The 12,399-nt window shown below is 31.0% G+C and overlaps 3 protein-coding genes across 3 annotated transcripts in view; all 3 read left to right on the top strand.

Annotated features, from left to right (window-relative positions):
* The window catches only part of LOC111047666 (calpain-1 catalytic subunit), a 187,084-nt gene extending 183,178 nt beyond the window's left edge, over positions 1-3,906 (top strand). Inside the window, exon 16 of the mRNA XM_039431316.1 lies at positions 2,819-3,906. Within this exon, the coding sequence (XP_039287250.1) occupies positions 2,819-2,845 (27 nt within the window). The 3' untranslated portion in view covers positions 2,846-3,906. The remainder of the gene's footprint in view (positions 1-2,818) is intronic.
* A 2,195-nt stretch (positions 3,907-6,101) lies between these two features.
* On the top strand, positions 6,102-11,094 carry LOC111047667 (dynein regulatory complex protein 1). Its single transcript, XM_039431208.1, has 6 exons — positions 6,102-6,449; positions 7,361-7,496; positions 8,312-8,516; positions 8,722-8,915; positions 10,096-10,305; positions 10,954-11,094. Exons 1-6 carry the CDS (start codon positions 6,313-6,315, stop codon positions 11,092-11,094), a joined length of 1,023 nt encoding a protein of 340 aa, XP_039287142.1. The 5' UTR covers positions 6,102-6,312.
* Positions 11,095-11,411: 317 nt separating this feature from the next.
* The window catches only part of LOC120348859 (dynein regulatory complex protein 1 homolog), a 6,604-nt gene continuing 5,616 nt past the window's right edge, over positions 11,412-12,399 (top strand). The window contains exons 1-2 of the mRNA XM_039431098.1: positions 11,412-11,515; positions 11,652-11,881. Coding sequence (XP_039287032.1) covers positions 11,431-11,515; positions 11,652-11,881 — 315 coding nt within the window. The 5' untranslated portion in view covers positions 11,412-11,430. The remainder of the gene's footprint in view (positions 11,516-11,651; positions 11,882-12,399) is intronic.

Genomic DNA, 12,399 nt, shown 5'->3' with positions numbered 1-12,399 from the left:
ATAACGGGTGCTATTCACTAGATCTAGAGGCGGACATTTGCAAGTTAGAAAAGCATTTGAATAAAGGCAATGGCAGTCATGACTTGATACTGTTGGTATTTCATTGCATCTCAGATGGGGAGACTTGAAGTGCATTAATACAGTTTTTTTTTCTATTAACAATTAGATGTCTGTCGTGGGACCATCTTAGGATTCCGTTATAATCCAGTTGGATCAATTGCTGGGCTGTTTTCAAATCTCTATGTCCAACTATCAGAACAGTATCATCTGCATACGTTAGTACTTCTCCATGACTAATTACACTGGAAATTGAGTTTACATAGATGTTATATAAAATTGGGCCTGAAATACTTCTTTGTGGTACACCAAAATCATCATTTTTGTGTAATCCACTGTGATTGCCACCCAGGTTGACCATGAAATATCTATCAGTCAGATAGCTCTTGAATAACTTCAATACATTGCCAGTAATTCCTATATTTGATAATTCTCGCAGTAATATCTTGTGATCAAGGGTATCAAAAGCTTTAGAATAATCGATAAATAGTGCAAGAGCATGATATCTGTCGTTTAGCAGATTGTTTATTTTATTAGTCAAATTTACGAGAAGGGACTCAGTGCTTTTTCCTTTTTGAAACCCATATTGAGAGTTGGAAAGAATATTATTTTGAAGAAGGTATTTATTTAAGTGTGTGAATAAATATTTTTCAAAATTTTCTCGGGTACTGACAATTTAGATATAGGTCTGAAATTGTTAAAGTTATCACGAGCACAGATTTATAAATTGGTTTAACTATAGAAATCTTCATTGAGTCAGGAAAAATTCCTTTTGAGATAGATAAGTTGATCAAGTGACATAGAGGGATAGAGATAGTCGTCAAGGATATGAAAATCCAAAACTCCCACACCATCAAAACCAGGTGATTTATTTTTATCCATATTATTTACTATTTGTTTAATGTCTTGAACAGTAGCTTTTCTGAGATAGAAATTTACATTAGGTGGACCGCGACAGAGTCATCGAGAATCAGTGGACATGAATGAGAAGTATTCCTGATATTTTTTATAAAGGAGTCGGCGAAAGCAGAACAAATTTGGTCGGGAGTTGAGATTTATTAGAAAAACTGTTAGGACTCTATCATCAGACACATCCGATGATCTTCTCAGAATTCCATTTATACACTTCCATTTCTTTCTAATATTGTTTTTAGAGTCATTAAAATTTTTAATTATATAAATTCTCTTAACATGTGTTATTTCTTTATTTAGTTTGTTTCTAAAAGATTGATATTCATTTTTGTATTCTGAATTCGAAGGATTACTTTTGGTGCGTCTGAATAAGACATCTCGCATTTTAAGTTATTATAAAGTTCTTCAGTCATCCAGTTATTCTTGAAATTATTGGATTTCTTGTTTTTGATACGAATTATTTTCTTAGATTGGTTCAATGCTCTGTCGAAATTCAATTTTATCTTATCGTATACTAAGTTGGGTGAGAAAAATAAGAGACAACTATTCCATTCGCTCTGTTTTAAAATGGATGAACGTTTTTTCCTGTCAATGATTGTCTTGAATGATCGCTTTTTAACAAGGATGTGAGTACTTTATATGACCTTCATATGACTTTTGACTTTTTATGACCTTTATTATATGACTCATCCTTTCTTATGTATAAAATAGTATAAATTATAATCTGAAATTAAATTATTGCATTGTTGTTCTTTGAGAGCTATAGGAAATTTAATAAACTTTAATAAATATAAGAAAAATAAGAAATTTAATAAATATATAATTGATTATATAAGAAAGTTGATAAACAGAAAAAGATTGATCAGATGAGTAACATATGCAGGCTCGAGAATTGAACTATGAATAAATTCTCATGTAAGAAAAATGGTAAATTCTCATATAAAAAATAAAAAAAAAATACCGAGAAATAGGCATCAGCTCCCATCATTCCCCAATGACCATTAAAAATAATAGTAATAAGAAATGTATATCTATAAAAGAAAAATGTATGGTAAATATGAAAAGAAGAAATGTATAAAAATGTTTAAGCTCTAAAAAATGAGAAAAAATTAAGTATTTATATTTATATAAGAAAAGCTATCAAATTAATAGAGATGATCTTACTGCCAATAAACAGACTGAAGCAGGCTTTCTGACGTCTCCCAGCCCAGGCGGTATAGCCACCTCTGTTTAATATTCATTGATTGAGAGATTCCAGATTCATTGATTCATTATGTTAGAGGATCTTAGATAGTCATTTAATTGGGAGGGGGGGCCCAAAAAAGGTAAGTATAGTGTTCAAAATGACTAGTTCGGTACTTTCTATGGGTGCGTCCATGGGTTTGAGGAGAGGGGATTTCCAACAGTGTTGAAACACGAAAATCCTCCAGTCAGTATATAAACGGAATCGTTTATCTCATCAATAGACCTAAATAGTGTGTTCCATGTAATCAGTTGCATTTTAATAAATTTTGTGGTATTTATTTATAATGAATTGAATAATTCCTATTTCTTTAATACTTAAACATAGTACCTAAGTTACTATCATTCTCCACAAATGTTCTCTACATTTTGACAGACTACTGATCGGATTTCAAGAACTTTTCTGCAACTTAACATGTGAACATAGTACAGAACAATCTTAAAATTGTATGTATAAGTTCTGAATCAGAAGCAGCCATTTTCCAGATTTTCAATTGACTTAATTTATATTCGATTATATCGCTTCCATTTTTATCAATTGATCGTTGATTTGTCAAGTTGAGTTTATTGATTCTTTCTTGAAATTTTTAAACTTTTCTGTTCACAGATGATCCTGATGACCATCTACTCATGACTACTGCTCCATTATTTGGTGGATTTTGAAACCAAAGATTATGTTCAACTTCTAAGAAGTCACAAATTAAATTATTATTCTAGTTATATTATTATTTATTCCATTATCTGTACAAAATGTACAGTTTCATGTGCATGTGCCTATCAAGTCTAGTAACAAGAATGAAAATATCTTAAGATTTAGTCCTATTATATTGTATTATTTTTTAAAACTGGATGAATAGATTTTTATTATAAATTGTAATGATTGATGACTACTATTGTATAATGTGTCATAGTTATTGAGAGAGTAGGCCTATGCCTTTCCAAAGGAGGTTCTCATGAGAGAGTGCTATTTCAATTAGAAAATAATATTGAATTTCCTTAATAAATTAAGATAAGCTCAAAATCAAATCTGGTTTCATAGAAGCTCATTTTGATGCCTTTAAGAGTACGACGAAACCGTACTAGTACTGTACCCTCATCTATTGTGCAGAAACGTATTTTTCTTTATGCACTTTTTTATCATAATATGGGTGTTCTTGTTCAGATTTTCTCCTGTCTAATTAATCCTTAATCATCTGAATGAAAACTATAATAATCAAAGTAGGCCTAACTGATTTTATAGTTTGCCAATTCAACTCATTACAGCTCACTAAACTTCGTATTTTTGTAGATTTCAGTTCAAAATTGAAATATTAATGAATGCTTGGTAATTATAATTGTTCCAAAGAACTATCAGAATATTGCAATACCTATATTTTATTATGAACTTATAAGTTTACCATATTCTTATAGCCGTTTATTTTGCTTACAGAGCCATTGCTTGACTTTTTATAATAAAAATAGCCTTTCAATTCAAAACTTGAAGAAACCTCTCTCAGAATCTTGTTCATGACATGTACAAGTAACATTATTCAAAAAATAACCAAAGTATAATTCTTATAAGTTAGTCTAATATATATACTGCTGTATTTAATCCCATCACTGTAATCTATGCATTTATAGAAATCATCTGTATTAGTATTGTTATAGTACCGTTGTTGTTCTGTAAATAAAAAGATTGTTTATATTCTTGTTTAATGGATTCATAGCTTCATTTCAACGCACCCATAAAATTGTCATGATATTTGAGATTGCTGAATATGCGAGTACTTATGAATGTTTAAATGATGGTTTTTGTTCTAAACTCTTCAAGGAAATTATAACTGTGTGATGATATTGAATCATCATATGACTAGTGTTTTCTTCTTATGTTTCTGTTATCAGATGTTAAACTATTTATTCTAATTTTGAATCTGTTATGAATTCATTACTGATCAATAAAGCCTAGAATGCAGAGGTTTTTCATTACAATTTATTGATCAGTAATCTAAAATCATCAAATCAATTCATCTTATGAAATACGAGTCAATCAATGTCTATTCTCTATTTCACAATTTCTATTCAACAACAAATGTATAATCTTCAAATCTTTTCTGGAAACGAAAACTGAAAATCGCGTTACGATGGACAAATTTTTGAAACCAGACAAGTTTGATGGTGATCCGAATTCTCCAACAGCTCTACAAGAATGGAACTTCTGGCTAAAGACTTTTGAGAATTTCATCGCATCTTTTGACGAAGAAGACATCGATGATGAAAGTAAGTTGCGGTTGCTTACCAACTTTCTATCTCATTCTGTTTATCAAACAATTGCCGACAAAAATTCATATACTTCGGCTATTGACGCACTAAAATCTGCATATGTAAAACCAATAAATGAAATATTCGCTAGACATAAATTGGCAACTAGAAAACAGTCTTCAGATGAGACAATTGACCAATATAACCAAGCTTTACAACAACTGAGTAAGAATTGTGGGTTTGCAGATGTTGATTCTGAAACTCATAGGAAAACATACATTCGTGATTCATTTATCCGGGGCCTCAGCTCTCATCAGATAAGACTGAGACTTTTGGAGTTTGACAAGCTAACTCTTGATGAAGCTATTGAAAAAGCACGTGCCTTGGAATCTGCCAGAAATCAATCAGCTTCTTACTCTTCTGAAATAACTCTTAATGCCACTTCAAATAATTCTACAGAAAATTCATGTAAAGAAACAAATTTGTCAGCTGTAAAAACTGGAAGCTCAAGTTTTCAAAAATGTTATTTTTGTGGTCGTCAGCGACATAAAACACGTCAGCAGTGCCCTGCACTAAATGACTCATGCGAAAAATGCCAGAAAATAGGATATTCTTCAAATCAACCCACAATATGCCAAGGTACGGCTTAGTGATGGAAGAGAGACAACTGTATCATTGAAAAACCTTGCCCCTCGAGGAGAAGAGAGCATTCAAGAAGATAACGATAAAAATCAAGATGATACAAATGCAGGATCAAGCCTTAGTGATCACGCAGAGCCTGAGAACAATCAAGAAAACTATCATGAAAATCAAGATGAAACAAATACAGGATTCCCCCTCAGTGATGAAGAAGAGCCTCCTGATGGCACCCTGCGAATATCTTATAGAGAGCGCAAAATGCCTCTTATTTGAAAGACTATTCATTGAATTCCTAAAGACGGGAAGAATGTGATGATATTGAATCATCATATGACTAGTGTTTTCTTCTTATGTTTCTGTTATCAGATGTTGAACTATTTATTCTAATTTTGAATCTGTTATGAATTCATTACTGATCAATAAAGCCTAGAATGCAGAGGTTTTTCATTACAAACTGATTATTCATCAATGAAACCTATAGCTTCTCTTTTCATCTATTTCGTTAAATTCTCATGAATATATTATTGTTCAATTCGGAATTTCATTTCTATGAGTAGCAGGGGTGATGCATTTAATAATAATCTATAATAATTTGCGAATAGATACAGATTGAGATAAATCAATTTATTCCAATTTTAGAAAATGTAAAAAAACTAAGTTGATATAAAAATAATAAATTTGAAGTATCAAAGATAGTCTGGTTAACCCGTATGGTATAGGTACGTGTAGGAAACTTCAAAGGAAGCAAAATATCCAAATGTTGATTTTTCAACGTTGCCAGTGAAACAATAGAGGCTATACTACAATAACTATTCCAGAAAGTCACAACTAATATGATAATCAATATTTTGTTGTGATGATTCATCAATGACTGTACCGAGTTGTAATTTGGAACTATCCTGCTCTCTCATAGTACGGGCTGTTGCCAAGAATAGGGTGTGCAACAGCTCCCACACTTGTTACCAGTTACCTAGGTAACAACACCATTGCACCAAGGAGCTGTTTGATGAATTCATTCTGATAGAGAAGCTCTCTGATATATGTTATCTGTCAACTCACCTTCCAAATTGTCAGTTACATTACGCTGTGGGTACTTTACAAATCTGACCTGTGTGAATTAAAGTTAGCGATAGGCCACCTCCTATTTCAAACAGTTATTTTTAGTGTAATATAAAAAAGGATTTTGATTTTTTAAGTTATAATTGAGAGAGAAATTTATCAGTTATGGGAGATCCCACTCCACCACTGGATCAGTCCGGTCTTATTATTGATGGTGAACCTAATATTTGTTCAGATAACGCAGAAGAAAGGCAATTGGCCAGAAGATTGAGAATTCAAAGACGACTTAGTGCTACAAGAAAGTGAGTATGACTATTGAGATTCGATATTCTATGTAATTAATCCAAGAATCTTCATTGAATTCACTTTCGAATATAGTGTCATTTATCGGAGATTTTTCCAAATTACCAGATAATAAAATTGGTAAATTTAATTTTTTTTCTTGACGATTAATTATGCACTAGTTTTTACACTCATGATTAGACATATAGAATACGTGAATAAATAGAATAGTCTGATTTTTCTTCAAATGCTTGCAATAATTGAAATAAAACACTTTCATAGCACCATAGAATAGTCTAAGCATTTCAAGAGCAACCATAATAATGCAAAAAGCATACAAATATATTATAAAGAAAATCATATTAAAAAAAATAAATGATGAAAAACCCTATAGCTATATGCTATCCCTGTACCTGTAGTACTACGCTAGAAACACTAGTGTGTTATTCCTCTATAGCCTATAGCCTAATAGCACTTGAGAGTTATTTTTGGATCATCTGCAGATGAGTTGCAGTGAGACTGTTTCAAGTTGATAGTTTTTAATCTTTATATATCGTTGTCAATATATGTTTATCCTGAAAACATAAACCAGGATGGATTTCAAATAAACTTGAGGACTGCAATTCCGATTGTACCGTATAGAATATTATCAGAGTAAACCTACAGCTCATAAAAATGAAACATGCTTCTCATTTACGAGTACAAAGCAGGCCTACACATACAGCCTACAATCTTCTCATCCGCTCATTTTCTGAAAATTTAAGCCTTTCAAAGAAAATTAGCTTGATGATTATTTTGAAAGTAAAATCTATTGTTAGTATTAGTTTTCAAAGAAAATCTTCAAAGTTTCTTGAAAACAGGAATTCTTGTTCCATTTGATAACTTATTCCGATGATTCATTTGATTACTTCCAATATTCCAATAATTACAGACGGCAAGATGAAGATTCTGACTCGAAGGAACGCAGTATATCGGGTAAAGCTACCCAACAAAAAACACAATTGGAATCACAAGTTGAAAGTTGCAATAATGATGTCTTTGAGATTATTGACGAGGGAGTTGAAGCGGTATGTATAATAAATTCGATATCAATAATCACACTGTAAATTATACATTCTGGGGGAAAAAATCAGATAATGTTGATAAATGTGTATGAACTACCAGCCTTAAAATTTAAGCCTACTCTTTGTCAAATGTAGCCTATATGAGATGAGGCTCAGAGGATACAAATCATGTTGTACTAAAGAATACTGAGGCTATATCTATACAGAGGTATCACAGAGAATATATATTTTGGACTAGCAAACTTGGTCCAATTAGTGAGTTAATATGAGTTCGCCTATATTTTTGCATTCATGGAATTTTTATGCTTGAGGTATTTGAAAATGATATTCATGTAGTGTTAAAGTATAGGTATGGATTTTCCTATACTAATGTAACTTTTTGAATGATATATTTCTTTACAGTGATTATAGAATTATTATTTTATGAAATGTATGTGATGAGAACTAAATACAGCACACATGACTAATATGGAAATTGCCTATCAAGAAATTCATATTTCTAGGAGAACGTTATTTTTTTCTGGGAAAAGGAAGCTTAATCCATGTTTTTAATTGTATGGAATATGATATTTATATTATTTTTATATATTCATATTACATTGCTTTAGTAGGATAATATATTTATCAACATTATAGCTTCTAGTAAGCTATCATTTCTATTTGTTATTGAATGAATGTAGATCTCAATTTGAATTCATAAACTTTGGTGATACCGTAATGATTCATACTGTGAAAATGTGGGTAGGCTATTATGGGAGAGACTTTTGTGCATTATCCAGGCTTTAAAAACACATAATTATTTTTTCAACTGAATGCAGGTAACCAACATAAAAATTGCTGGGAATGCTCATGAAGTGCAAAAGAGAGAAGAAGATAGATTAGCAAGGGAAGAAAGAATCAAATATTTGGAAAAGGAGGCCGAAATAGCAGATGAAAAATATCAAGAGATCAACAAGAAATGGGAAGAAATTGCTAAGTTCAATGATCCTCTAGATCTCTTTGAAGAAACTGAACGACAAAAAGGTACTATAATTAACTTATTGAAGCTTATTCAAGATAACTATTATTTGGATAATCTAATAATCTATTGAAATTGGTTAGCAATGAAATTCTCTTTCTCAAAATCATGAACAAAAGTTCTTATTCAATTTCTCTATTACTCTATTCAACAATTTCCCTCTGGATACACTTCCAAGCTTATTTATACAGACAACATTCTCATTCACAGATAAATGCAGACAGCTTCTTGACAAGAAAGATGTTGTCATAAAAAGATTGCAAGAAGAGTTGAAAATGGCTGAATTAAGATTTATAAAGGATCAGGAAAAGCAGAGTGCAGATATGAATCTCCTTGTCTTCAGAATCAATGAGCAGATAAAAATTATGCGTAAAGTTGTAAAAAATCAGATTGCTCTGATCGAGGTAAGTGATTCAACTGAAATTATAGAAATATATAATAGTAAACTATTATAGGCTATACATGAGCCTACAGAAACAATACCTGATGTGTAGAATTTATTTGGTACGGTAGGTATTGGGATTTAATTATCTCAATAAGAAGGAACTCAGGCCTATATGTGAGTGATTATAAAAATTTTAGCCAAATTTTCGTCACGTTTACCACTAGCATTCACTATAATTCACTCAATTCCAACTCATCTATTATGTTTGTATCCTCTACATCATACAATATTTTCTCCTACTTCCATCAATATTGCTTGTGGGTTTGCAAGCAAAGAAAGTTTTCTCCCACATCCCTGAATTATTGTTTGTGGTTTTCATGCAAATATGAAGACCACTTCAGTTTTAGTCATTTTTCACAACAATAAGTATGTTTTTATTGGCCGAGCGAAGTGAGATCTAAGATTCAAGTCGACGGTTTTACATTTCTCTTTATTTATGTTTATATATATGTTCCGCATTTAGGCCTACGGTAAAACGCGGTAATAGATTCTCATGAAATTTGACAGGTATGTTCCTTTTTGAATTGTGCGTCGTTGTATAAGGATTTTGAAAATGTTGCATTTTAAGGATAATTTAAAAGGAAAAGCTAGGAGCCTCCTTCATACTCCAATATTAGAGTAAAAATCAGACTATACAATTATTACCGTATTCATCATAAATTAGCTGTCGAGTAAATTATTAATTGCATGCAATTTTATATCTCAATGTAACTTGGTGAAAAATCAGCTGTCATGTGGACTATTAATTGCATGCAGTGAGGAATGCAATTGATAACTCGAAGTATAGCGTAGTATTTTCTCCTGACGTTTAATTCTCTGCTTTCAACTAGGTAAGTTTTATGATAGTAGCATAGCTATTCACATAAAATTATATTAGCATTATCGATACAACAACCCAAACTGCCATTAGTCGTTTATACACCGATATCTGGCCGGCACGACAGGACAGGACAGAATGACAGGACTCTCATGAACAGTATTAGAGGAAACTGATTTATAACTGCGCGAGGTCTACTGTTCACAGAACTACTAGAGTAATTTCCATATGCTTAACTGCATGTGAATGAGTCTTGTTATGGTACCCTAACTATCTCAATAATTTGGAATTGTAATTTTTTATGGGTGATTTCTTCCTTCAGGATGGTATTGAAACTGAACGACTTGAAGCAATACAGACTTTCAATAAAAAATGGGAAGGTCTAAATAGACAAAGAGAAAAAGAACAAGTAAACAATCTGAATTCAAAACTCAATTCACTTGAGGAGCATAATCAAGAAATGAAGAGAATAATGCTTGTTCACCAAGAAAAGTTTAGAGATTCAAAGATAAATCTTGAGGAAAATATACAGGTTTGTATCAGTATAAACTTCATTTTCTTCATTTATCCCAAGTTCTCATAGGATTTATTATTGACTCCAGTTCATCTCAATTTCTTGAACAGTGAATGAAACTCACTCTATACTCTATAGTATTGAATTAAAATAACAAAAATAGTAGGTAGGTACCTATCTTGAAATGAATTTAAATTCGTATTAATATAATGAAAATTTCACGAGGAATCATGATCAAATGTGACTGATATTTACGGTATTAAACCCAAAATATTCAAAGAATAAGTTGCAAAGAGATAATTTATTGAATCAATTTCAAATTTTTCGTCCAATGTTCACATTGCTTGGAACAGAACAGCTCATTCATCGTTATTCAATCATTAAAATCATCAGTAAAAGAATAGCAGTTTTCTTGAGTAGGCTGATAAAATTGGACAAAAATACAGATTACTTCCACCACAAAATATCTTGTTATATTTAAAAAATTATTATTCTCCCACTCAATAATCATCAGTTTACTCTATTGAACAATCTGACTATCACATTATTTTCAAAATTTATTTTTCATTAATAATGTAATTCTTAAGGAAAAATCATACCAATTCATTAATACAGGAAATATCCATGTTCTTCTCTCATATTAATTAATTTATCCTCTTATTCCAGCTACTGCAGAGAGAAGTAGAATCAGTTAAAGCAGTTTGTTTATTGAACAGAGAAAAAGTTGACTATAATTATCAAGTGTTGAAGAAGAGAGACGATTTAAATATTCTCCAGGCTATTCCTATAAATATATCAATAATATGAATGAGTTGATTATCCCTTTAAAATAGTTTTGGAAATGGAATTAGTTGCCAATATAAAGTTACTTTTGAATGATGTGCACTTTCAATGACTTATTCATATCATTAATGATAATTTTATAAGAAATTTAACGATATCAACTATGAGAAAAATCATACTACATAACACTTTTCATTCTAAACTGAATCATTTACCAGTCTGAACAGCATTCTTAGTGTACATTGAACTATTCTCTAGGCTATTTCTATGAATAGCAAACATATGAATGAACTTATTATCCCTTAAAAATAATTTGGAATATATAATTTGATATATATGTTTTTGTTCAAGATATCAGAGATGGACCGATTCATCCATCAACAGCTGCTGGGATTGGAATGGCCTAGGTCTGAAAGTACCACATCAGATCATATTACTTTCAAAGGTGAGCTTCAATGAAATCTAAGAATATTCCAAATCAGGATAAAAATCACTGATTCATTGAATGACTCCAATATCATACAATTATAATACAAAAATAAATATTTGAAAAATAATATTATTTATTTTTCACTTCACAGATCACGAGAATCCCGACCAAGCAGAATCAGCAGGAAGGAAAACATCAGATGATAATGGATTTGAAAAGGATGCTAGCGGTACTCAAAAAAGGAAAGTTCTTCTCATGAACAAGATTTTGAAAGCAGTCTCCAACTCCTCTGGGTTTTTGCTGGAGGAGCGTTTATCTGAGCTGTTGGAGCCTTACACTGAAACTGACAAATTACTCGTGAAATTAGACAACATCTTCAATGTGAGTTCGTGTTTTTGAATAATTCATCATTAATAGATTAGATAACTCAGAGTCTATATACATTTATTGCGATAAATTCAATTTCATAGATTCGTATGCATTAGTTTATGTGGATCGATTTCTTATAAGAAATCTTATTGTATCTATCTTATAAATCTTATATTTATCTTGAATCTTATATATTGCTTTGATTATTTAGACTATATCTATCTTATCATAAATCTTATAAATCTATATCTATTATAGTGGTATACTCCTAATAGAAAAAAATTAGCTTACTATTTTATTTTAGCCATCGTAAGACCTTCCTCTGTCAAATTTATAGTAAGAAGTTGAGAATAGGAGAAAGTAATAGATAGATAGAATAATGTCTTTTATTTGCACTTTATAACATTACAAGTGATGTGGGCGAAGTTTATTTATTTATTTATTTATTATTTATTTATTTATTAGAACAGTCACAAACACGATATTTGGAAAGAGAAACAGGCAATTGCCCAAAACTTCTTCAATTCCTT

Source organism: Nilaparvata lugens, chromosome 1, assembly GCF_014356525.2.
Source record: "Nilaparvata lugens isolate BPH chromosome 1, ASM1435652v1, whole genome shotgun sequence".
Classification (NCBI taxonomy): domain Eukaryota; kingdom Metazoa; phylum Arthropoda; class Insecta; order Hemiptera; family Delphacidae; genus Nilaparvata; species Nilaparvata lugens.
This window is presented reverse-complemented; position numbering and strand designations above follow the sequence as displayed.

Bases quoted from the DNA above. Each gene is read 5' to 3' on its own strand.
- LOC111047667 (XM_039431208.1), top strand. From the start codon at position 6,313: ATGGGAGATCCCACTCCACCACTGGATCAGTCCGGTCTTATTATTGAT. The intron at 8,517-8,721 runs GTACTATAATTA...TCTCATTCACAG, and splicing joins AGAAACTGAACGACAAAAAG to ATAAATGCAGACAGCTTCTT. The intron at 10,306-10,953 runs GTTTGTATCAGT...CTCTTATTCCAG, and splicing joins ATCTTGAGGAAAATATACAG to CTACTGCAGAGAGAAGTAGA.